This window comes from Dermochelys coriacea, chromosome 8, assembly GCF_009764565.3.
Source record: "Dermochelys coriacea isolate rDerCor1 chromosome 8, rDerCor1.pri.v4, whole genome shotgun sequence".
Lineage (NCBI taxonomy): Eukaryota > Metazoa > Chordata > Testudines > Dermochelyidae > Dermochelys > Dermochelys coriacea.
Window position 1 is genome coordinate 95773170 of NC_050075.1, and position 22997 is coordinate 95796166.

Below are 22997 nucleotides of genomic sequence, written 5' to 3' on the forward strand. Positions count from 1 at the left end.
GAAGAAACTATTCTAATCTTTGAGCATGATCAAGGCTGCCATGTCCCATCATGTTCATTACTTACTCAAAACCTTGAGCCAGTACACTAGTGTGAAATATACTGGTGCTTTACCAGTTGACTATCTGGATCTCCAAGCAAGCTATTACTCCACACTTCTCAGGGGCTTAAGCATTGTGAGTGCTTTCTCTTATCTCACCCCTTCACCAAATGGAGTGATGCACTTGGCTCATGTATCAACCACGAAGCACCAGACACTATTATTAGAATTTGTCTGAGGGCTCTGAAGTGCCCTAGCATGCCTCAGGGTAGTAGAAAATACTAATTTGCCATGGGTAATGCTGCTGTTGGCTGTTATGCCTCTAAAGAAAGAGCTGCCCCTGTTGCTACTGTTTTGTTATTCATGCAGTGGCAATTATTCACTGCTCTCCCTATCATTTAGGAAAACCAGTTCTGATCTCCTTGGGTCAGTTGTGAAATGGTCCAATTAGCACAATAAAATGCACATAATTTTCCATATCCTTTTTTGAGCTTTTATTAATTCTGTTTCTGCTCTTTAAGGAGCATCCTACTGACCAGCAATGTTTTCTACCTTCCAGCCTTCTCACTTAAGTAGTTTTAAGTTGAAGTGAAAAGGTTTCCTGAGTTCAAAATTGAACAGGCTCTCCCTGCTTGCTTAAAAAAAAAAAAATTGCACACACACTTGGATCTTTGCAACAATTCAGTAAGAATCCTGGCACAGGATTTTTTTGTTTTTTGGCACAGGTAGGCAGGGACTAATCTTGTATTAAAACTGATCAGTATCTATAAGGAAACTGAGTAAGTGCTAGAAACATCTCAGGTTAATCTGTTGCAGTGTTTTTGATTTCTTAATGTTAATCACATGACAATCCTCAAATGGGCTATTTGCTGTTCAGTTGAGCAAATTAAACCCCTTTATGCAGAACAATCCTTGCTTTTAATGTCTTTATGATAAAGCACCTCCCCTGGAAATTGCTTAATGTGGATGAAAGTCTTCCTGTACTGTGTTCAGATGTGGCATAACCAAGACTTTGGTGTGAATCATAGAATATCAGGGTTGGAAGGGACCTCAGGAGGTCATCTAGTCCAACCCCCTGCTCAAAGCAGGACCAGTCCCCAATTTTTGCCCCAGATCCCTTAATAGCCCCCTCAAGGATAGAACTCACAATCCTGGGTTTAGCAGGCCAATTTCTCAATGACAGCCCAGGCTTTTGACACTGGTCAGTTCCCTAGCTAACACACTTACCTGCTTAGTCAAACTAATCTGTCTTCTACACTGGATGAAATTGTGCCTTAACGCTAGACAGCACAAAGGAGCAGATTCGGCTTAATTTCTGTCTGGGGGGTAAGTGCAATAGATTCATTCCTTGTTTAGGCTGAAGAGGGAAGAGAGATTTTTGTCCAAGAATTTGAGTGCAGATGCTAGCTGACTCCATGCTAAGCTGCTATCTTCTCTTCCCACCCGCAAAGCACACCTCATTGCATGTACTTAAATTAGAAGTTTGAGAGATGCTACATCATAAAAGCCACCTTTCCCCATCCCATTGCATGCCTGCTCGTCTTCTTACAACAGCCACCCTTCTTTTAAGTGCAGGTTAAGTCCTGCTAGATATATTTTATTTAGTGCACCAAATTGAGATAACTGACTTCTCAGAAAATCCTACCCAAGGCAATTGAAATTCAAACTGATCATTTTCCCAGCTCCTTTGTGGGCTATATCTTAAGCCAAGTGCATGGTCTGAACCACTATGAGTATCCAAGTCAGTTTTTAAAGTTCAAACCTTTTACACATTAAAACAGCCAAACTGTTCCCTTATGAAAATTCCATGTACTTCTAAATTAGAGCGCTTATCAGATATTGTTTACTTCTATTTGAGACAACAGCTCAAACGTTCTCAGGAGGTTAACTTTATTATGGATAGGTAAAAGCAGCTTATAAGTAGAATGAATAGACACAAATCTATGAAAGCCTTTAATTAATTTAAGCAGAGGGACAACAATGTGCTATTTATTAACTGGTAACTTTCCATCTAAGGCCTCATTTAACACAAACCAACAGGAGGTTTATGCAGTTCATTCTTGCAGTCAAATCTTTTTATTCACCATCACTGCTATTGTAGGTACCTGTGTAGAATAGCTTCACTGTTAGTTCCTTTAGCAGACTGGTTCTTCCCATGGGCTAACAAGTAGTTGAAGGGTACGGGTAAGATAATTTTGCCCTTCTAGTACTTCTCTTCAGAGGCTCTGTAATGCTACCCTGTAAGAGAGGGTAACTGAAGCACAGAACAGCTACTGGGTCCAAGTTCTCAGCCTGTCACTCGGGTCTACGCTGTAGTTGGGAGCGACCCTTCCAGCCCCACTAGGCAGATGTGCACTAGGGGCTCCAGGTAGCGCACTGAAAATAGCACTGTGGACATTCTGCCTCAGGCAAACATTTGGGTTCTCAAGCCTGCCTGAGCTCCAGCACAAGCTGGACTATCCACATTGCTGGGTTTAGTGCACTAGCTTGAGCCCTGCTAGCACAACTTTGGTTATGTGGGGTGGGAGGCTTGCTCCCAGCTTCATTCAGCGCAGCTATACCTAAGTGGGGCCAGGACTCCTGCTCACTGTCCTGTACTTGGTCTAACCTCCTGTGCACCTGAGTGACCTATTTGTCTCCTCTCCTATCAACTTCAAGCAACGTGGATGGCTAAGCACCATGCAAGTTCCCTGGGAGGTGGATGCCCATTCACAATGCTGAATACAATGGTTAATCTCCTGCCATTTTACAGTAAGACGGTTGAGTACACAGATGAACTCCCAAACTGTGGCATACGTGTTTTATTTTAAAAAGACACCATTATAAAATTTGCTGTTTATAAAACTCAGAATAAATATTTTCAAGATACAAATGTAAAAACCACAGTACGATGAAAGCTTTCTTTATATTAAAAAAAAAAAAAAAAAACTGGTAATGAATTACAGCATGTTAGTTCAAATATATAAGCTTCCCCGAAGGGAGGACCCGAAAGGAGACCAGTTAAAGCAATACAGGAGGTCAACATTTATACTTCAACTTTCTTTTGCTTTAAAAAAAAAAAAGCTAACAAAGCAGCAGCAAAATCTCTATCTTTACAGATTAAAATCTGATTAAGCAAGCAATTAAACTAGAGGGTGCAAGCTTGACTAAGAGTAAACTGGGGTCTATTTGCCACACTATTAGGCTATCTTTTGGGAGAGCTAAAGCTCCAAAAAGTGTTAAACTAGATGAGCTAGCCCTGAGGGGTCTAGTTGAAATCTGAGGAGTAAAGAAAAAAGCCCCACCAACAGTGCATTTGGTTACAGAGATTCTGGTTTTGCCAAACTGTGACAATGCAAGTGAATACACCACAAAGATCACTTTTGTACTATAAATGTTTACATAAACAATGCATTGTGAGGTCAGGGATTGTAGTGAGATATAAACCAAGCCTGGCTAAACTACAGATCATGTCCATTAGCTTTAGTGTACTTCCTAGGAATTCATACTGCATTCATCACTGGGGGATTGGTTGTTACAAGCTGATCCCTGCTGGGGGGCACCTAGAGAAAGTGAAGTGATGGTGTCAGTCCAGTTCCTAGTGGCCAGGAGCCTGTATCCCAAAAATATCAGAACTGACCCTCATGTGGCTGGTCTCAGCTAACGAAGGAAAATGTCCGGACCAAGGGCACTATGCCTCATGCACAATCTCTGGACCTGCACAGAGAACCTCCCCACGCTGAGTGATCTGGGCATGGGGATGCTGTGGCCAGGGAGGAGTGCTGTGGAGGCAAAGAACTGCCAACTAGGAGACCCAGAGGAGGCCTGGGCCAAATTCCTGCTGCTGCCACAGTGGTGCTAACTCCCTGATGTTCCTCTCTGGTGCATTTTCCTGGGGGGGGGGGTAATTCCCTCTCCAGGCCTCGCCTGTCTCAGCAGCTCAGGGGCAGTTAGGTGAGGGAATCCATGGCATTGCCCACACTGCTCTGTTGTGCACAGAGGCCTTCACTTTGCACGTTTCAGTGCCATGACTGCTGGAGCGGGGGTTGTAAAGCACTTGGGGCTCTGCTTGGAGGAAAGAGGCTATAGAACAACCAGAAAACGAGATTTTACTAGAAACAAAAAAAATTAAAATTAAAACCCCTGCTGGGGTTTTTGGCTAATTGCAAATCAGAGAGCGAGGGCCCTGTGCTACGCCTCCTGGAGGATCAGTCTGAGCCCGATTGGGGACTACAGTGGCTTTAAGGCAAATTTTGGACCCTGACTGGGTGTTGCTGCGACAGCTTAGGCAGCTGAACTGCCTGGGGGAGACTGTGCCAGCCAGAATCGCCTTAATGGCAGCCCCTAGAGCTTCACCCACACCCATCACTCTCTGCACTAGGGGATATAAAGAGAGCCACATAAGTCCAGTTCCTGAGCCAGGAGAATTCTCGCCTTGCCAAATCCAAGGCTTTCACGGCCCCCTCACTGCCACAGCTGCTCACGGGGGCTATAGCAGGAGGGAGAATCCGCCCCCGAGTGCAGTAAAAGGATGAGGTGGTAACACAAATACCCACAGAATGCTGCAGAGGTAACCAAGGTACCTAGCAACCACAGCCAAGAAGAGCGAAGGGCTTGCTGACCTGATGCAGTAAATACACCACCTTTGGTCACCCTCAAACCACTTGGCTGACACTGAGCTTATAACCTTGCTGCTTGACAACAGAAACAAAATATGCTTACAAACTGGTGGGCAGGACTTCTTGCCAAATGTCGCCCTGCTAGAATCCATATGCAGTAAATTAGGAGGTCCTGTGGAAGAAGGGGGGGAGGGGGAAATCTCATCCTCAGGGCGCTGGGATTAAGCGTTTCCAGACACCACAACCCTTGCATTTTAGATGTGTTATAACTCCCACCTGCAAGCAATTAGTGATTCTTATTCCATCACGCTCAGCCCTGACCAAACTGGGAGTAGTGGCCTCAGCTCTGGAATCTGGAAAGGTGATGGTTTTGGAATGCGTCTTTTTTGGTGTGATGTCAGTTTTGTCTCAGCAGGGGCGCCTTGTGGCCATGGGCACTGTCCTCACTTGTAGTTGGAAGAGTGCTTGTCATTTTCCAAATGTCTGCTTCTGCAGCAGATGGCGATGGCGATGGCCGCTGCCCCTTTGCCAGCGAGAGCACTCATTACCACGCAAGTGTCATCCACGGCGTAGGCGCCAAGGGTGCCAGGCCCCCAGGAATACGCATTGCATCCTGTCAAAGTCCAGCCTTCATCACAGGTCACTGCCACCTACCAGGAAGAGGGATGGAATCACTCTTTGTGGGGAAATATTAATATGAGTCAGATTGAGAACTGGGGTAAGCAGGGACAGCTCCATTTATTTCAATGACTGAAGTGATGCTATGTAAAGCAGCTTTATGGGGCGGGGGGGGGGGGTTATGAAGACCCATTAGAATGTAGTAAGAACAATTTCAACAGACAGCTAGCAAAAGGATTCTGAAAATACCTACTGTGATTGGTTCTGCCATACCTTTTCTTGGAAGCCCACGGGTGAGTGTTCCTTCACCTGGCATTCGATGCTGGGGGCATGGCAGCAGGAAGTATGCAAGGTCACATCCGTTCTACCTACGCATTGGTGGTGTCTGGTCTCCATCCTTAGAACGGGTCTGACGTTGTCACTAAACTCGCCAGCAAAAGAATGGGAGCTACAACCTGCCAATAATACAGAACGCTTCCAGGTGAATGCTCAAAGCCTGCTCTTGTGAGCAATTAGTTGTCAGGGAAATCAGTTTCGCTTCAAAACATGAAGCAGAAAATAGCATGGAACGGTGCAGGGGCAGCATCTCTGCCAACGCACCTCAAACCTGATATGAAATGCTCCCGGATATCACCAACAGAGGCCGCTCCAGAGTGGACAATGCCAGTCAAACCAGCATGGCGATTGTGATACGTGGGCAAATACAGTCTGGAGGGTAAGACGAGACCCAAAAATTGTACTTGTGACCTAAGCAGGGTGTTTAATTTTAAACATCAGGGCTAACAGATTATTCATTTTGCAAACCACCAGAAATCCAGCAACTGGAACCCACAAACAACAGAGAGAGGTGCTCTGAGTCACTGAACTGGTCGGCATGCTAAGGAAATGTGTGCGTCACAATCTCCCATACAAGGAGAACATGAAGTACTGGGAGCAAAAACTAAAGTATCAGCTAGCTGCTTAGTTCAGGAACTATCAAACCAGCCTATACAGCACAAAAATAAGACCACGGATATAAATTAATCCAAGGACCTCCAAGCGCTTTATAAATATTCAGCTGAACTTCCCAAGTGAATGTATTATTCTGGTTGCACAGGTGACTAGGCAGAGAATGCATCCGATGAAGTGAGCTGTAGCTCACGAAAGCTTATGCTCTAATAAATTTGTTAGTCTCTAAGGTGCCACCGGTACTCCTTTTCTTTAGGCAGAGAGAGCGTTTGATAAATTATAAGAAGTTGGAATTAACCCTAAGACTCCCAAGAGTTTCTTTAAATTGGGTATCTCACTTATAAACAGAATTGGCTGGTCCAGCCTCATACAGCAGAGAGTAAGGTTGGATCAAGTACTACTACTCTAGCTGTCATCAGCAAGACAGCCTGCCGTACCTGTCAAAACATGGTTCTCCTTGGAGCAGCCCACTCCAGTTGTCGAAGCACCATCTGCAGCCTGGGAGCTGGTGTGAATCTGGCAGTCAGCTTTGGGCCAAATGCAACACCTCGCTATAGCGTAGACACCATGGCCGCCAAATGCATTGTAAGCCACACACTGCTTCCTGCCTCCAGGAACCTACAATTCAGAAGGCACCATTGTAAGGCAACGTTTCCGATGTTTCTAGTCCCTGCTCAAGGGAGCTGCAGGAGCCTTGAGGTTGTTCCCCACACACACTATTCGCTAAGGGACAAATCTGACGGCCCTGATGGAGACCAAGTGCCTCTGGAGTGCTGGAAGGTTTTGCCTGCATAAGGTCTGATGGGTGGGATCCTCAATGAACTATTGGGTCCTACAGGCTGAGGCCTAGATGCTAAGGTATTTAGGGGCTGGACTCCCACTGAAATCAATGGGAGTCAGGCACCTACGTACCTCTGAGGAACAGCCTGAGAGATTTCAATAGGACATGAGATGCATGAGGGTCAACTGCAGCACCCCAAACCTCCCCCAGTGGAGCATCACCTCGATACGCTCTCCTCGCCGCTTGCCATTTGTGGAGAAGCTTGAGCAGCTGAGCATCTCCTCGTTCCCACTGCAGCGCACGACAGCTGTCGCAGAGCGAGTCGACCCGGACGGGGCAGACCACACGGAGCGGCAATACAACTGCTCACCTGAAAAGGGACAGCTCAGTCATCAGTCCCGTGCAGCAGGTTTGCTTCCCATCGATGCCGCATCCTCAGGAGCACATGGAATGCTCCAGGGGCCACGTTCAGTCACGTGAGTAAGTAAAACGGCAACGAGTGGGCTCGGTTCTGCACCAAGCAGCAGGTATCGCTGACCACAAGAGGTTTCAGAATGAGAGCAAGCCCTGCTGCGCTCTCTACGTGCACAAACTCCCTGCCAACTTCTGAAAGCCGGACCTTTCTGCCCTGCCCCAGCTCTGCCTAGTCCCCCCCAAGGCCCCGCCCCCTGCTCTGCCTACTCCCCCCAAGGCCCTGCCCCCTGCTTGCTTGCTGCTCTCCCTCCTCCCCTTCCAAGTCACTTGATCCTTTCCTCCTCCCTCTCCCGCCCCCGCACTCCTCTCCCCCCCCCCGTGCAGCTGGGCTCCCTTTGCTCCAGGGCTGGGATGGGAGCTGTGGCCTGAGGAGGAGCCTGCTGCCTGCCTGCCCACGAGATGCAGGTAGGAGGCAGCCCCGGCTAAGCAGAGACTGGTGGGGGTTGATGACCTGGCGTCTCACCCGCCACCCAGCCCGCAGTAACCGGGCTTTTGGTGTCCAGTCAGTACATCTTTTCAGTCCCCTTTTTGACTAAACTTTGTGGTTGAAAGCCAGCCACATGGCAATCCTACGTGACTTTCTTTGCACAAATCCATCAGTCAAGTCACTAGGGATAACTTACCTTAGGCCTACAATGCAATTAAAAACACGCAGCTGGCCCATGTCTGCTGACTCAGGCTGGTGCTAAGGGACTGTTTAATTGCAATGTAGATGCTCTGGCTCAGCTGCAGCCCAAGGTCTGGAGCCCCCGTGCCCCAACATCTACACCATAATTAAACAGCTGGCATGGGCCATCTGTGTGGTTTTCATTGCAGTGTAGACATATCCTTAGAGGACAATTCCAGCCCCTAATTGGGTGTCGTTTCAGTCATGCACAGCTCAGCCTTATTACAACGGCAATGCTGTCACCTTGAGCCTCTCCCTTGGCTGCACATCTGCCCCAGGAAGCGTGCGTGATTTACCTGCTATGAGTTTGCTGGGCAGTCCTGCCACTCTGTTGGGCGTGACCAGCCTCTGGCCTTCAGGAAACCAAGCCTCATTGATAACGTTTTTGGTGGAGAAATGAATTAGCCTTTGCCTGAGCTCAGAGAGCGTCAGTGCAGAGTCGGTGTTCAGAACCATGGCTGTGATGCCTAGGAGAGAAGCGCACACACCATTTCGGTTTTAAAATGCTGATTTGAACATGAGAAAGCGTATAGAAGGCCCTGGAGAATATACAGGCAAGCAGCAGCGTATCTGCTTTAGATTACACCTCCAGGTGCCAGGTCTGCTTACACCTGGCAACGCCATTGCAGAATTTGTGTCATCAAAACCAAGTCTTCATTACACTTGCATTTGCACTGCAGCTATGTCAATTCAGAACCAGGCACATTTCAGAGGGGGAGAGAGAGACATGACCACCTACCATGGATCTTCAGTTTGAACCCAGGATCTCTCACACTAAAAGCATGAGCTTCTACTTCCCAACCTAGCCCCTAGTAGCTATAGTCAGCTCACAAGCCTCTTTTGTAGATCAGCCACTAGCAGGGCACAAAGACCCATACTGAGGTCACGTGAATGACATGTGCACTGTTCTTGGAGCAGGCATACAGGAGTATCTGAGACTGCGATTGTCACATGGTATAATGAAGAGGGAATGTTGGGAATATTTTTATGATGCCGGTACATGCCTCAGTTTCCCCCTGTGCTTTGCACTGCTGTGCACGAACAGTGAAGGTTACACAGCTACTCTTGGGATAGAACAGGGCTCATTAAGTGTTGAGTCACGTAACTGCTGGGAATGGTATGAATGGTCATCTAAGGACTGGCTGAGACCAACCCATATCAATGGAGGATCCAGAAAGAGAGAGTGGGAACCCCAACGGCCAGAACATTCATAACTAGCAACCAAGAGGGAGGAGATTCCCGCCCCACCCCTCGCCAGGAAGCAGAGCAAAGTCCGCAGCTGGAGAACCAAGGGAGAAGGTGTCAGGTGCCTGGGTTAAGAGCTGGCCTTTGGAGACACGCACACAGACCTGGGGTCAAGGACAAAGGGACAGAGACTGGGAGAGCAAGACAAGATGGCTTCCACCGCAGCCAAGCTGGACTCTGTCTTCACCTTTTCCTCTCTTTGCTAACCGAAGGACTGTTCGATGCTGTAGGACAGGTGCCTACTAAATTGTTAGCTTGTTTTGGAGAGGCGGCCTGGGGTGGTTGCAAATAAGCACGGCGCCCTGAAGGGGCACCGTACAAGCCTCCCAAAGGAGTCTGGCTTGGATGGATTCACTGCAGGAAGCCATGGATCACTAGCACCTACAAGCCCAGTTGCAGAGTCTCGGAGGGCATGGGCTTGCCCCTGTAGATCTATCGGAGTCCTTGGGGCCCAGCCCACAAAAGGGGTCACTGCCAAAGGTCACAGGCTGGGGCATGCACCAGACGCTGTGGATCTGTGACATGTGGCTACTGGGTCACTGACGACACTGCACCAGACGAGCTCTTCATTCGGGACTGGACCTCATCACACCCTAGATATCATGCCGCCCCTTCAGTCATACTCCAGTGCAGCGTTGACCTTCCGTTTCGCTCTGCGATTCATCGGGAAAGAAGGAAGTTCTGCTTTGCAAAACCAATATTCTCCCGACGGGATCCTAAGTTTGAGATCCTTAAACTTAACCTCCAGGCAGAAACATTTCAATGCACAAGCTCAGGTTTCGTCTTCATTTAATTCTTCGCTGATCCTCCACCAAGCTGATATGTGAGGTGCACGAGGAAAGAATCATCTAGGGAACTACAGGTCCCTGCAGTATCCTCTCCATAGCATCAGCTTCAAAATCAATTCACTCCCCTAAATGTTTCCATTAAAAATGTTAGTGACCTAGCATCAAAAAACCTGTTGCCATCTGGGACTATTTTCCCCTAACATAACCTGCCGCCTAACTGAAAGCGTTCTTTCCTCATCGTAAACGTTTTCTCTTCTTCCCCTGCCTGTTCATGCCGTAGGGACCCATAGTCTACAATCCCACTAGGATAGAGCGTGTGTATTTATGGTCTAAGACGGAAACGTGTTGACAGTTAACAGCACTCAGCCTTGGGCCCAGGAATCCACAAGGCGCATCACCATTAGATCGTAGCACACAGCCGGGCATTTCCCACTGCTTAATCAGGGCACAGGCATGGATTTGCATGAAGGTGCTTTGTAAGGCTGGAGACGGGGTGGGGGCGGAAACTGATGTACTGATGTAGATGGACAGCACAGGGAGGGCCTTACCCGATGTGGCCCAGATGCCACAGTACGTCTACACTGCAAAGAAAAACCCACAGCGCAGGCCAGTTGAGTCAGGCTTGCAGATCTTAGGCTGTGGGACTAAAATTGCTGCACAGATGTTCCTATTTGGGCTGGACCCCAGGCTCTGAAATGCGGTAAGCAGGGCGGGTTTCAGAGCTCAGGTTCCAGCCTGAGTGGGAACATTTACACCACTATTTTTAGCCCCCAGCCTGAGTCAATTGACCCAGGCTCTGAACCTTGGTGCCATGGGATTTTCTTTGCAATGTAGATGTACTCACAGTCCATACCAATGGTAGCTCTGGGCCATGGCTGTCGAATAGTGTAGCATCAGGCCATGCACTGACTGCTTGCAGCCTTGTGTACCGTAGTTCTATCTTACGCCTTCCTCTGGGGAAGCACGATGCCTGTTTTGTCTGTAGGGCTCCACCTACACTGCATGACTCTGGTCACATTCCAGCAGCGTCAGAAACAAATCACCTGATTGCAACCAAGTCCTGCCTTGTCTTTACTACAAGAGACACAGCAGTTGTTACCTGAGAGGGATAAAACATGGCTCCGCTTTGCAGCACTGATTAGTATATGGCAGAGCCTAAAAGCCCCAATGGACATCTGGCCTCCATTGTGCAAGGCGCTGTACAAACACATAATAGTCCCTGCCCCACAGAGCTACACAGACAAAGGACTATTATCCTAGTGTCACAGATGGTGAATTGAGGCACAGAGAACTTAAGTGACTTTCCCCAAGTAACCCAGGAAACTCAAGTCCAATGCCTCCCCGCTCCCTTCTGAGGAGCTAGGACTCATGTTTTAAACACACCCCTGAAGTGCAATAGAACCCAGTTCTGCCCAGGTTGCACTTGTGCTAGTCAACGTAATGTGCTTTGCTGGGGATGGTTCATTTTTACCCTGCTAGGCACGCGGTCACAGAGCCACTACTGCTTGATCCTACTGCTGCATTTAAAAAATACAATCGATTCACCTGCCACGTGTGCAGCAGCTTGGGACGTCCCACTCTGGGAAGTGAAGCAGGTGCTGCAGTCACTGGAGGCCCCTATGATATCATCGCCCGGGGCAAAGACGTCCACACACCGGCCAAAGTTTGTTCCTAAGGCTCCCATGGAGGCGGGCTGGTCCTCGAAGTCGGTTGCCCCGACAGTGATCACCTGAGGGTTACAGCACAAAGACACGAGTCAACTGGGACGTCAGCAGCGAACAGACTGTCCATAATTGCATTAAAAGTCCCAAATCAATCCACACCGGCCTGTATAATTCCTCCTGCTCACCAGGGTGAATGCTATTGAATAACGTTTTGCCTTCACAGGAACACAAAGCCACACCCCTCCTTCAGGATTACTGGAATTGTAAAAGACTAGGACTATATAATTCCCCAGGGAGACTCAAAGTTTATTGCAAGGGTGGGGATAGCCAGGAGCCTCGAGCTCTTTCCAGAGGAGTGATGTGCTTCGGGGCCCCCTCCTCCCTCCAAACAAACAAAACAAACTGTGGGGGGGACTCTGACCCATAGCACGCTTTGTCCAAAGGACGGGAAGCAATTGTTATCCCCATTCTACACCCAAAGAAACTGAGGCACAGATGGGGTGATGTGCCTTGGTCAAGGCCAGACGACAGCAAAACTGTGGCAGAGTCAAGAATATAAGCCAGGTCTCTTAGTACCCACTCAGTCAGTGAAAGCAGTGTCCCAGCCCCATACCTCTGGTTCAGACGCAGGTGAGTACAAGCAGGCATCTTCCTTGTAGTTGCCAGCTGCAGCAATCATTACCACTCCCATCTGCACCATCAGCCGACAAGCTGCATTCAAAACACGGCTGTAACCTCCAGCAAAGGGGAGCAACACCACCAAAGGGGTGTAGGGCTGGGCAGTCAGGGTCTTCTTGATAAACTCCAGGCCTGTTGATCAAGCACAAATGAAGCGGACAGAAATTGATCACAGAAAAGGACAGCACTAATGATTCACTCGCATCCTGCTAGCTGGGAAGTGAGGGGTCAGATTCAGCTCTCCCCTCCAGCTGGAAAGAAGCAAGATCCTTTTCCAGTAATCATCCTTAGCAATAAAATACAGGGAAAGAGACTCGGTGAATCAGCAACTGTTGCTCAGTACAGGCGAGCGGGCTGATAGGATGAGTCAACAGAACCCCAGCAGAGGTGCCCTCCGGGAGGGGCTCCCCTTCCAGTGAGGTTAGGAAAAGTGGTTAACCCCTTGTTCACTCGGGACGAGTGCACCCTGTCACAGAGTATTCAGAGGCACATCACAGTGAGGTGCTAAAGGTCAGTTTCAAAAGAGCTCAGCAGATTGGGTGTGGGGCACTTCTGAAAATCCTCTTAGGTGCCTAAATGAGAGTTGAGCGCTTCTGACAATCTGACCCCATGGGCCTGAGCCAAGTGCCACTGAAGCCAACGGGTGTTGGCTTTCAGTGGGCATTGAATCGGCCCCTAAAATCCCAACTGTCCAATCAGGCTCTCAGGAGTTAGACACTACACACATCAATGGTTCTTACTCACCAATTAGGGTCCCGCTGACCGTGCCCTTGCCTTGGCAATTCAGCACCCGAAGGCTGCGAACGCTGGCTCCCTTAGCCACGCCAGCGTCCCTCCCGCTCACCACGCCGGCCATGTGGGTTCCGTGGCTATCGCACTTGCTGGCCTGCCAGAGAGGGGAAGTCAAGCAAGGCAGCGAACGTTTCCAAAACCATGCCATGCATTGGCACCAATACACACACTTGGGGCCCAATCCTGCAAACTCTCACACGCACAATAGTGATTCCACTAACGTCAATATAGAGGGACTCATGCATGTCGGTGCATGCAGGATCAGGCCCTTTTTTTGCTACCACCATTTCTATCATTACACTTTCATGCTATTCTCTAGCATATTAGCCATTTTCAGTGATACAGATAAGTAACACAGGAATTGCTCACTGGGTCAGACCCATAGTCCATCTAGCCCAGTATCCTGTCAGCCAGTGGCTAGCAGCAGATACTTCACAGGACGGTTCAAGACATGGGACAATCTGCCCCCCATGAAGGTTTGATCCTGATCCCTAGTAGTTAGAGACCGGCCTAAGCCCTGAAGCATGAGGTTTTATCCCTTCCAAAATTCTTTGTTTGCATTAACTCTGGATAGTCTTGTTATCCATATAACCATCCTTGATGGGCACCCTCCAATCCCACTGAAGGCCCTGGGCTATGTGATGCAGGTGTTCTTAGCCTTTGATCTCTCTTAGATTTGCTAAGTATAACACACAATAGTGGGCAGAGTCCTATAGAGAGGGGTGGCAATTGTGCAGGGTGCCAGCATGCTTCTGTTGCCCTGGGTTTGGGATGCTCACATTACTCTTACGTCAGCTGGGCCCCATTCCAATCACCACAACCTGAGCTGTTCCTCTCACAGGCAGTGAGAGCCCAGGACCCTGACAGAGCCCATAGGCTCGCTCACCTGTCTGTGAAAGCGCGTGCCGTCCTCCTCTGGCACATTCTCGAAGTCCGTCACAAACACTCTGCCCTCTATCTCCCGATGGTTGCTCTGGATGCTGGTGTCTAGCAGGTAAACCTCAACCAGATCTCCTTTATCTACCAAACACAAGCCACGGCACAGTCAGTGTGAAAGGCAACAACGCCCTTAGAAAGCACACAAACCATTATGGCCAGAGCAGTCGTAGCTGTCATCAGCCCAGCACTCTAAGCGATGACACACAGATGTTTTCTGGGCACTGCCATCTTACAAACCACATGGCTACATTTTTACAGCCAAATTATCAATTCCTGCAAACAGTGGCTTGCAAGGGAAACAACAAACCACAATGCATCCGTCCAGGGCCTATATAGGGCCCTATCCTGCAAACTCTGCATGCTCACAGCTCCCACTGACTTCCAGGGTAGTTATGCAAGCTCCCTGGCCCCCCCAGAACTATAGCTATAGCAGTTTCTTCCATTCTCGACTCCATCCTCCTAAGGAAGCGCAAAAGGCACCAACGACCTGCAGGGAGAGCAGGAGAAAACAGTGTAGACCAAGGACTCTGCTCCAGCTGCTGCCAACCTGCCCCATCCTCACAAGGTAAATGTATCCCAGATTTGGAGGGGAAGATTACCATAGAGAGTTGATTGGCTTGGCCCCTTCCCTAGCAAGCCATGCCCCCTCAAAAGCTCAGAGTGCCAAAAATGCCAACAAACTCCCTGCAGAAGAGGACATCTGTCCCCGGATAGGGAGAAAGGTTGTGTCCGAGATTCTTGTTCTCCCACTTTTCTGCACATACTTGGAACTATGTTTGCGCAGGTTTCCTACCTTCTCTGCATGCATTTGGAAGGTGCAATTTTGCCCCTGGAAATTATCTCCTGCCCCATGAATTCTCCTTTAAAATAAATTCAAATAAGGGGGGGGACCCTTACTGGGAGGGTTATATTTGCCAGACTTGTACTGTGCTGTGACGATCCTGCCGAGGTTCCAGGGAATGCTCTGAGCAAACACGTAGGAGTCCTCTTCAATGTAATCAACGTGCGGCAGCCACAAAGCCTGTGCAAAAGAAACATCACAGAGAGATGGCACGGACACACCCTAGCTACTGAGTACTCAGTGCACACCAATCAGAACAGGAACAACGTGGGATGCGCTCAGCTGTTCTGTCTAGCAACTTCCTTGCACCAAGCCAGGGAAAGATTGCAGCTGCCCAAGGCAGGTGGTTTATTTTCTCCTAGGCTCTGACGCTGCACGACTGAAGCTGATGAGGGCTGAGTGCTCAACTGGTCAACGCCCAACCAGCTCTGACGTGCCCACAGAGCTTTATTTGTCGAATGTGGGGAAAAAAACAATCTCAAATCAATCCCAGACTCAGAGCTGCATTAGGGGCCAAACACTCTGTGGGTGTAAACTGATGCCTTGGAGTCAGCAGCGCTGCACCCGTTCACAGCAGTGGAGAACGTAGTCCTCAGTCCGAGTCAGAGAGCAGGGTTTGTTACTCCAGGCATTCCAGCTCCATTAGCTCCTGTCCCATAGCTGTACTACGGAAGCCTGCACAAGCGACGAAGAACTGACACCATGGGAGACGGGGCCATGCCACAGCCTCGATTTCCAGTGGGCCCTGGCTTTAAGACCGATGATGGTCACAATGAGTTTCACAATATTCTTCATGTGCCCATTCTGGACTGTCTAGCCCCACCCACATGACCAGTATCTTCCAAGCAGATGTGCAACCACAGACAAAATGCTGGTAGAGAGCAGGAGCCTCCTAATGCATTGAGGTGGCCACTTACAGGATACTAAACCGCCAGCGGTTGTCCCTGTAGCTCCAAAGTTGACCCCTTTGTAGCCCTTGCTAGAATGCACATGTACCACAGTGACCTTTCTTTCCTGGGAGCAGTGCTAGATGCAGCTCCCTGCAGAGCTCATCAATGCTCTGGAAGGCACGGAGGGGTTCCTAGAGACATAGAAAGGATGGTCTGATGGCTAAGGCACAGATCTGGCTGTCAGGAAATTCGGGTTCTAGGCCTCGCTCTACCACATTCATTTACTAATTTGTTCCTCAGCTCTGTGAGGTTCTATTCAGCAAAGCTCTCTGAGGTCCTCTGGCAGGTGCAAAGGGGAATTACAGAGACCCGTGCCAGGCACTCCCTCTGCCAGGGGTGGCAGTGCTGCCCTGAGAGCAAAGGGCTGGCCTCAGACCTCAAACTCAAGTCGCTATGGGGCAACATGCTCACACGACCCCTGACAGCATGACGGACAGAGGAGAACTGTATTGCCTCTGCTTAAGTGCAAGTTACGCCCACGTGCTCTTTGATCAGTGAAGACATACGACTAGCAGCCACAAGTCTGTATCCAGCCATGTGGGTGGAGTACCTGGGACTTGCATCAGCTTGGATTCCTGATTGGATCTGCCTTACTTTGGATTCTTTCTGAGTTTTCCAGACCCACTATTTACAATTTGTTTCAAATATGAGATCCCACTCAAAGCAGCAAGCATCGGAAAGCAGGTCTGTAAAATCAGCGCAATGACTTTTGTCAGATTGGGGAGGGACAGTGGAATTGCCGGACGGGTCAGACCCAAGGTCCACCTCATCTGGTTTCTGTCTTGAACAGTGGCCAGCACCAGATGCTTCAAAGCCTCATGCAGGCAGTTATGGAATTATCAACCCACAGGAAAGTTTCTTCCTTAAACACATAAATTAGAGATTAGTTTATGCCCTGAAGCATGAGGATTTACAAACCTCGCAAACTTGTGGATGGAGAGCTGGGTATTTCAATCCTTACTCTTGCAACTCTAGATGTTCTCACTATCTAGACAGACAAACATTCTCTAGGCTGGATCCTTTTACTTCCAGCATATGCTGCTTTCCTGCCTGCCTGCCTTTCAATCTACATGGTTCTTGCCTCAAACAGAATTGTTACCACTGGGAAAAAAACCTACTCTCCACACTACCTGCCCCACCCCAGATGCCTCCAAACAGAAAACAAAACCAGTGCAGGCTGAAAAGGCAGATGTGCAACATCCTCTTACCATATCCAGCACATCACTGCTCATCTTTACAAGAAATCCCTGGAACAGATCCTGGAAGATGTGAAGGATTTTGGTTAGGTAGCCATGCTTCGCTGCTCGAGCTTGCAGCCTGCGGATGGTTCTCTCTGTCTGGGATTTATGAGTTTCCTCCTTCAGCACCACTATGTACTGCCCGGGTAATCTCCACATGTCCTGAATTTAAACAAGCAGAAGCAGATTTTTCAAAGCCATGCACCTTCACAGAGCAAACACTGCTGTTCAAATTCTCACTGCCAGCTCAGTCGCTTGAGCTGTTCCTTTAATCAGCACAGCAGAGTTCACTTTGTAATGTAATCTACACATGATCTGAAGGAAGGAACTGTGTGCAGTATTGTGAGCCCTAAGTATTCGAAAATCATGAGATTGGCTTCACAGTCGTGGGATTTAAAAAAAAAAATAATTTAGGTTTTCTTTGGCTTCTGGTTTTCGAGTCTGCAGAGCCCACATGGATCACATTTCCAAATTGTCCTCTGCAACCGTAAGGGCTAGAAATTTACAAAACAAAAGGGAGATTTTTACATCATCACTTGACTCCAGGAGCTGCGACTTGAAGAAAAATTTACGAGAGCTAGCAACACCGTGAATGCACTGAGCCTGTATTATACTCATGGAAAGGCACTGAGCTCTCGCAGCTGCAGATGAAGTAGTCATGGGGAGATGCAGGTGCCAGGCCCATTCAGAGTTTAACAGGGGAATGAAATACCCCACACATCTCATTAAACTGCATGGACACAGTCGCCATGGCAGCTGCATTATACTCAGAAAACATCTTACCAAGTCCCCAAACAGTGTGAAATCACCACTTCATCATGGGGAGGTAGAAGGCAAGAATGGGGGTTAAGTGGACAGTCTAGCAGGTCAGCGGGTGGGACACCAACCCAGCCCCATCCCATATGCTCAATTCCACCCTCAGTGACCAGATCCCTCACACACTCTCAGGACAAGCCAACCGCCCTCCTGCCCAAATTTTTCTGCACCTCTCCACATCACTACCCAAACCCTCCCCTCCTCAAGGGGAAGAAAAGGGTCCCCCCAGAGCTCTGTTTCTAAAGTCACGCAGTTGGGTCTACAAGGGCTTAAGAGCCTGCTCCCAAAAGAGGTAGGAAAGAAACTGCCGAGGCCAGGTCCACAGCCTAAGGCACCAGCCCATCGTAGCTGCAACAAGTTAGCGCCACAAGTCATTGCCTGCCCCCGCACACCAATGTGCCTTCCCTAAGCCTCCTTCCCAAGCATGGCTGCTTTGCAACCCCACACGCTCCACAGTGCAAAGCTGCTCTCCAGAACAGGGGGCACGTGGCTTTATTTATTTGATTTCTTTGGCTGTCACAGGACACAAGAGACACTCAACAGACACCCAGGGAGCTCACACCAAAAATGTGGCATGCGCCCATCCCTCTCGCCATCCCATGGCACTGTCGCCTCTCGCCTGCTGCACAAGAGGCCGTAGGCATGTCAGCTCGGTCTCTGCAGCTCTTTTATGCCGAGATCCACCTGATCACCACCACAACCCGCAGCGCTAGCATAGAGACCTTTTTTCAGGAGGTCCCACAGGTGAGCAAGCAGCAAACCAGCAAAATTCATTAGATTCTTTGCAACAGTTTGTTTTATTCATTTTATCCGCGGGGGGGGAGGTCCTGCCCCCCTGGAGAGGGAGGCTTAGGGGTGGGGGGAGAATCAGGTCCTACCCTTTTGCAGGTGGGGGAGCCTCTCCTGGGGGAAGCGGGGGCTCTTGCCCCTGAGGGACTGGAGGCCTTGGGAGTGGGAAGAGAGTTGCATCCTGCCCAGAAGCACTGGAACCATTTTTATAGTGGGGGTGCTGAACCAAACTGGTGTATGATGGAAACCATTTCAAGCTACTGCACCCCTAGTTCCAGCACTTCTGGTCCTCCCCCGAGGGAAAGGACTTGGGGAGGCGGGGGGGGGATCGAGTCCTACCACGGGGTGGGGTTGCAGATTGAGCCTCACCCCGCAGCGACGGCTCCTGGTCTCCTGCCCCACGGGGCTGAGCCCGGTTCCCTGCTCCGGGTGCTGAAACCTGGCACGGGGGGTCCCGGGGCCGCTCAGGTTTGGCCCAGCCGCACCCGCCACGGGGGAGAGGGGGGAGCCCATGCGCCAGGGGGCCGTGGCCGGAGCTGGGCAGCCCCAGGGGCAGCCGCCGGCGCGGCGGGGCGAGTTCTTCGTTTATTTTGCATGTGCGTGGCACGCAGAGCCATGTGCACGGACCAGGGAAACTGAGGCAGCACGCGGCCAAGGGACTTGCCCAAGGTCAGCCGAGCAGGCAGAAGCAGAAAGCGGCTCCCCCGGCCTCGCAGCTCAAGCTCCCCTCCTGCAGCGGGCGGCTCCCCGGCCCCAGCCCCCTTCCCCGCGACCCAGCCCGCTCTGCCGCCAGCCCCGACGCCGCTCGCCTTGTTCGTCCTGTAGAAAGCGGCCGAGCCCAGCTGCCTCCCGACCTCCGTCTGGTTCTCCTCCTCCGAGGGGAAGGACAGCACCAGCTCGTCGTACTCGTCGTGCTCGTCCTCAGCGGCGGGGCCCGGGGCCAGCAGGGCCAGCGTGCCCAGCAGCAGCAGAGCGCGGGGGCAGCGGCCCATGCTCCGGGGAGCCTTAGAACCCAGGGAGCGGGGGCCGCAGAGCCTAGAACCCGGCGAGAAGGCGCGAGGCGGAGCCTAGAACCCGGCTCGCGCGGAGCCTTTGGGGGCGCGCGGGCTGAGCTCGGTGGGGGCCCCGGGCGGGAGCGCGATCTGCTCCTGCAGCGGCTGAGCCGGATTAGCGAACGGCGAGTGCTCCCCTCGCGCACACACTCGGTGTGGCCACTTCCCCCCCCCCCCCACACTTCCACGTGCTTCCCGAAATCTTTTGGGCGTGGATGTGCCGGATCACGCCACTGTTGTCCCATCGGACCATTCTAGCTTGTTAAACATTAACTGGAGTTTTACTTATCCATTGAGATCAGGTTTCTGCCCCTTTTTTCTTTCCTGGCGTCATATTACAGGATTATTTAAGCAAAAAAAAAAAAAAAATACCATTCACAGCTTGAGGAAGAAAAATGCAGATTTTTCTGTGCATGAGCCACTCCAAATACACAAAGGAGAACAGTCTAATTAAATGCACCTCGGCAGTGATTGCATGTAATAGACATTGCTGTATTTTATACTTGTAATGCGCATGCAATTTTATGCACACATATTACAAACTAGCAAACAGTCCTACTGTGGGTTATTGTATTGGTACAGCATACAAGAAATAGTTGATTCCAGTTCTCCAGGGTATAATAAATTAACATTTTCCCAGTACTTTGATCCTAGGAAAGTATATTTTCCAAGGGCAACACAGGCGTATCATGCAATCATACTGAGCCTAACCACAAGCAAATGCTAACATTAAAACAGCAACATACACAGACATATCAAGTTAGTCCGGCTAGGGACAAAGCCTCCTGACTGTAAATCCTATAAATAAAACAGAGCATGGGGAAATGAATTTTTTTTAATTAGCTAGCAAAAATAAATGGTTAACAAAATCCATTACTAGAACACACACTCCACCAGAAAAACCATCCAGAGGAGGGGCAGCAGTTATGTTGACATCCTGATGTCCCACAAAAGACACAAATAGTAGTAGAAGCTTTGGAAAAGAAGCAACCTTAAAACCAGATAGTACAGTTCTGCATGATCCTCAGGGCAGGGATTCAGTGCTTTGCTTGTCACACATCACCTACGTAAAAACCTAGGATTAATGCAGACAGAATAAAATGGCTGCTCCATAAAATCCAGAGTGACCTGCACACTAATCCCTGCAAAGATCTAGCTAAATTTGGAATGAGATGAAAGCTGTCCCCAGGAAATATTAATAACGTCATGATAAGAGAACCCACTAAGTCCACCAGAACATGCTCTATGTATCTATCTTGGTTATCACTTTGCTGCACCTGCTCCTTTGAACAAGTGAATAGCAAACTCAGAGCCATCACTGGCAACCTGCAGAGTAACCCACATAAAACAACAGAAAAGCCATCACCAGGAGGTGACACTGGCACACTGTCCCTAGCAAGGAACCACAGTAGGGCAGCAGGATCTGTGAACACTTACAAGCAACATGATTACAGCTGCAGGTTTGTCACGGCAGGAGAAAAATGTAATGGAAAGTGTGATTTTCCTATTTGACCATGATCTTTTTGTGTGTCTGTGACTTACCCTGCAGCTGCAGCTCCTGTCCCGTGGGGCTGGGATTAGCTCCCCGCTCTGGGCATTGCAACCCAGTTGTGGGGTCACAGATTTGGCTCAGATTTGGCCCAGCCACCCCTGCATCATGATGGCGAGGAGCGAGGTAGCAGGCCAAACCTAAGTGGCACTGCAATCCAGCATGCCAGGTTGCGGCACCTGGAGCAGAGAGCCAGGTTCAGCCCTGCAGGGCACAGGAGTCACTACTGCCCAGGGTGAATGTGGGGTGGGCTCGTTTTCCAGCCCCTGCCTCCCTTCCCTTCTAGGCCAGGATTAAGGTTGGGGTGCAGGGGCAGAGGATGCTGCTGGGGGTAGTCAGTACCCCTTCATTTGTCAGGGCATGTTTAATCAAAAATCATAGCGCAGACACTAAACCCATGACTTTTACTAAATTTACCATGACTGTGATTTTTGATAAAAAAAATGCCATGACAAATCTGGAACCCTCAACATGATAATTCAGTGCTTTGCACCAAGGAAAGAAATGAAAAGAAATAAACTTTGGTCCATCGTATACCTTGAAATGGAACCTCTCTCTCAATACAGAAGAAACCAGACTCCAAGTAACACTGAGCATTACTATTTTTAGGCAAAACATTATAACATGAGAACTAATTGCAGCTCAGTACTATTAAACCTTTGCTGAGAAATGGGCCAACACCGCTAGTCTTCTGTGACATTTATCGGGGGTCAGTTGGGGGAATTTCATTCAGAAATTCTCCTTAAAAACTGATGCCATGTTGTGGCCCCTGTGTTTGCAGGGGAGCAAAGAATTAGCAAGGTTCAAGTGTAATAACATTACAGAGAGGGGGAAGAAGAGATCCCTCCCTAACACTAATATATTCTGCTCAGGACATTTTCTTTTTGATGTTGATAACAAAAATCTGAGACTTTTCATGCATTAGTGAGAGATCTGGCAAATCAAAGGTGGAAACTCAACAACAGTTTTCAGAGGAAGGGGTTTGTAAGTTGCTTATGGGCTTCCTCTGGAGATGAATTTTCATGAAGGACTCTAATCCTGTTTAGGAATTTTTACAGGTGCGTCACACACTGCAATGATTTTTTCCTCCCAGTGTTCTGGTCTATATTTTTGGGCAGCTGTCAGGATTTCTTTGCTACCAAACCATTAGGAAATGTTTAAAATATCTGCATGAGGACAGTGTATTTATATAGAGCATCTTTGAGGCAGGAAGCCCTCAAAAATTTACCCTAGTTTAGTCCAATATATAAAGCATATTGGAAGGCTCATTCAGAGAGGCCGATTAGTTCAATGCACCGAGCCTCAGGAGACCTGCATCCTGTTCCCAGCCCTGCCACTGACCTTCTGGATGACCTTGGGCAAGTGACTTCACCTCTCTGTGTCTCAGTTTCCCCTCTAACATGTCTATTTAGACTGCAAGCTCTTCAGAGCAGGGACTGTCTCCTATGTGTTTGTACAGCACCTAGCACTATGGGGCCCTGATCTTGGTTGCACCTCTAGGCTCTGCTGTGGCTAATGAGAAGAAGGGGTT

General features: G+C 49.3%; 1 protein-coding gene across 1 annotated transcript; it reads right to left on the reverse strand.

The window, feature by feature from the left end:
- Positions 1-1917: 1917 nt before the first annotated feature.
- Positions 1918-20435, reverse strand: PCSK9 (proprotein convertase subtilisin/kexin type 9). Its single transcript, XM_038411876.2, has 12 exons — positions 19675-20435; positions 17231-17422; positions 15129-15252; positions 14179-14312; positions 13245-13386; positions 12436-12632; positions 11704-11887; positions 8422-8592; positions 7206-7354; positions 6641-6821; positions 5529-5710; positions 1918-5287 (listed from the first exon to the last, which is right to left on the reverse strand). The coding sequence occupies exons 1-12, from the start codon at positions 19855-19857 to the stop codon at positions 5081-5083; spliced, it is 2046 nt and encodes a 681-aa protein (XP_038267804.1). The 5' UTR covers positions 19858-20435; the 3' UTR covers positions 1918-5080.
- Positions 20436-22997: the final 2562 nt, after the last annotated feature.

Coding starts and splice junctions, on each gene's coding strand:
- PCSK9 (XM_038411876.2), bottom strand. CDS start 19,857: ATGGGCCGCTGCCCCCGCGCTCTGCTGCTGCTGGGCACGCTGGCCCTG. Junction 11,888..12,435: donor CACCTGCGTCTGAACCAGAG/GTATGGGGCTGG, acceptor TGTAACCCTCAG/GTGATCACTGTCGGGGCAAC. Junction 8,593..11,703: donor AGCTGCTGCACACGTGGCAG/GTGAATCGATTG, acceptor CTTCTCTCCTAG/GCATCACAGCCATGGTTCTG.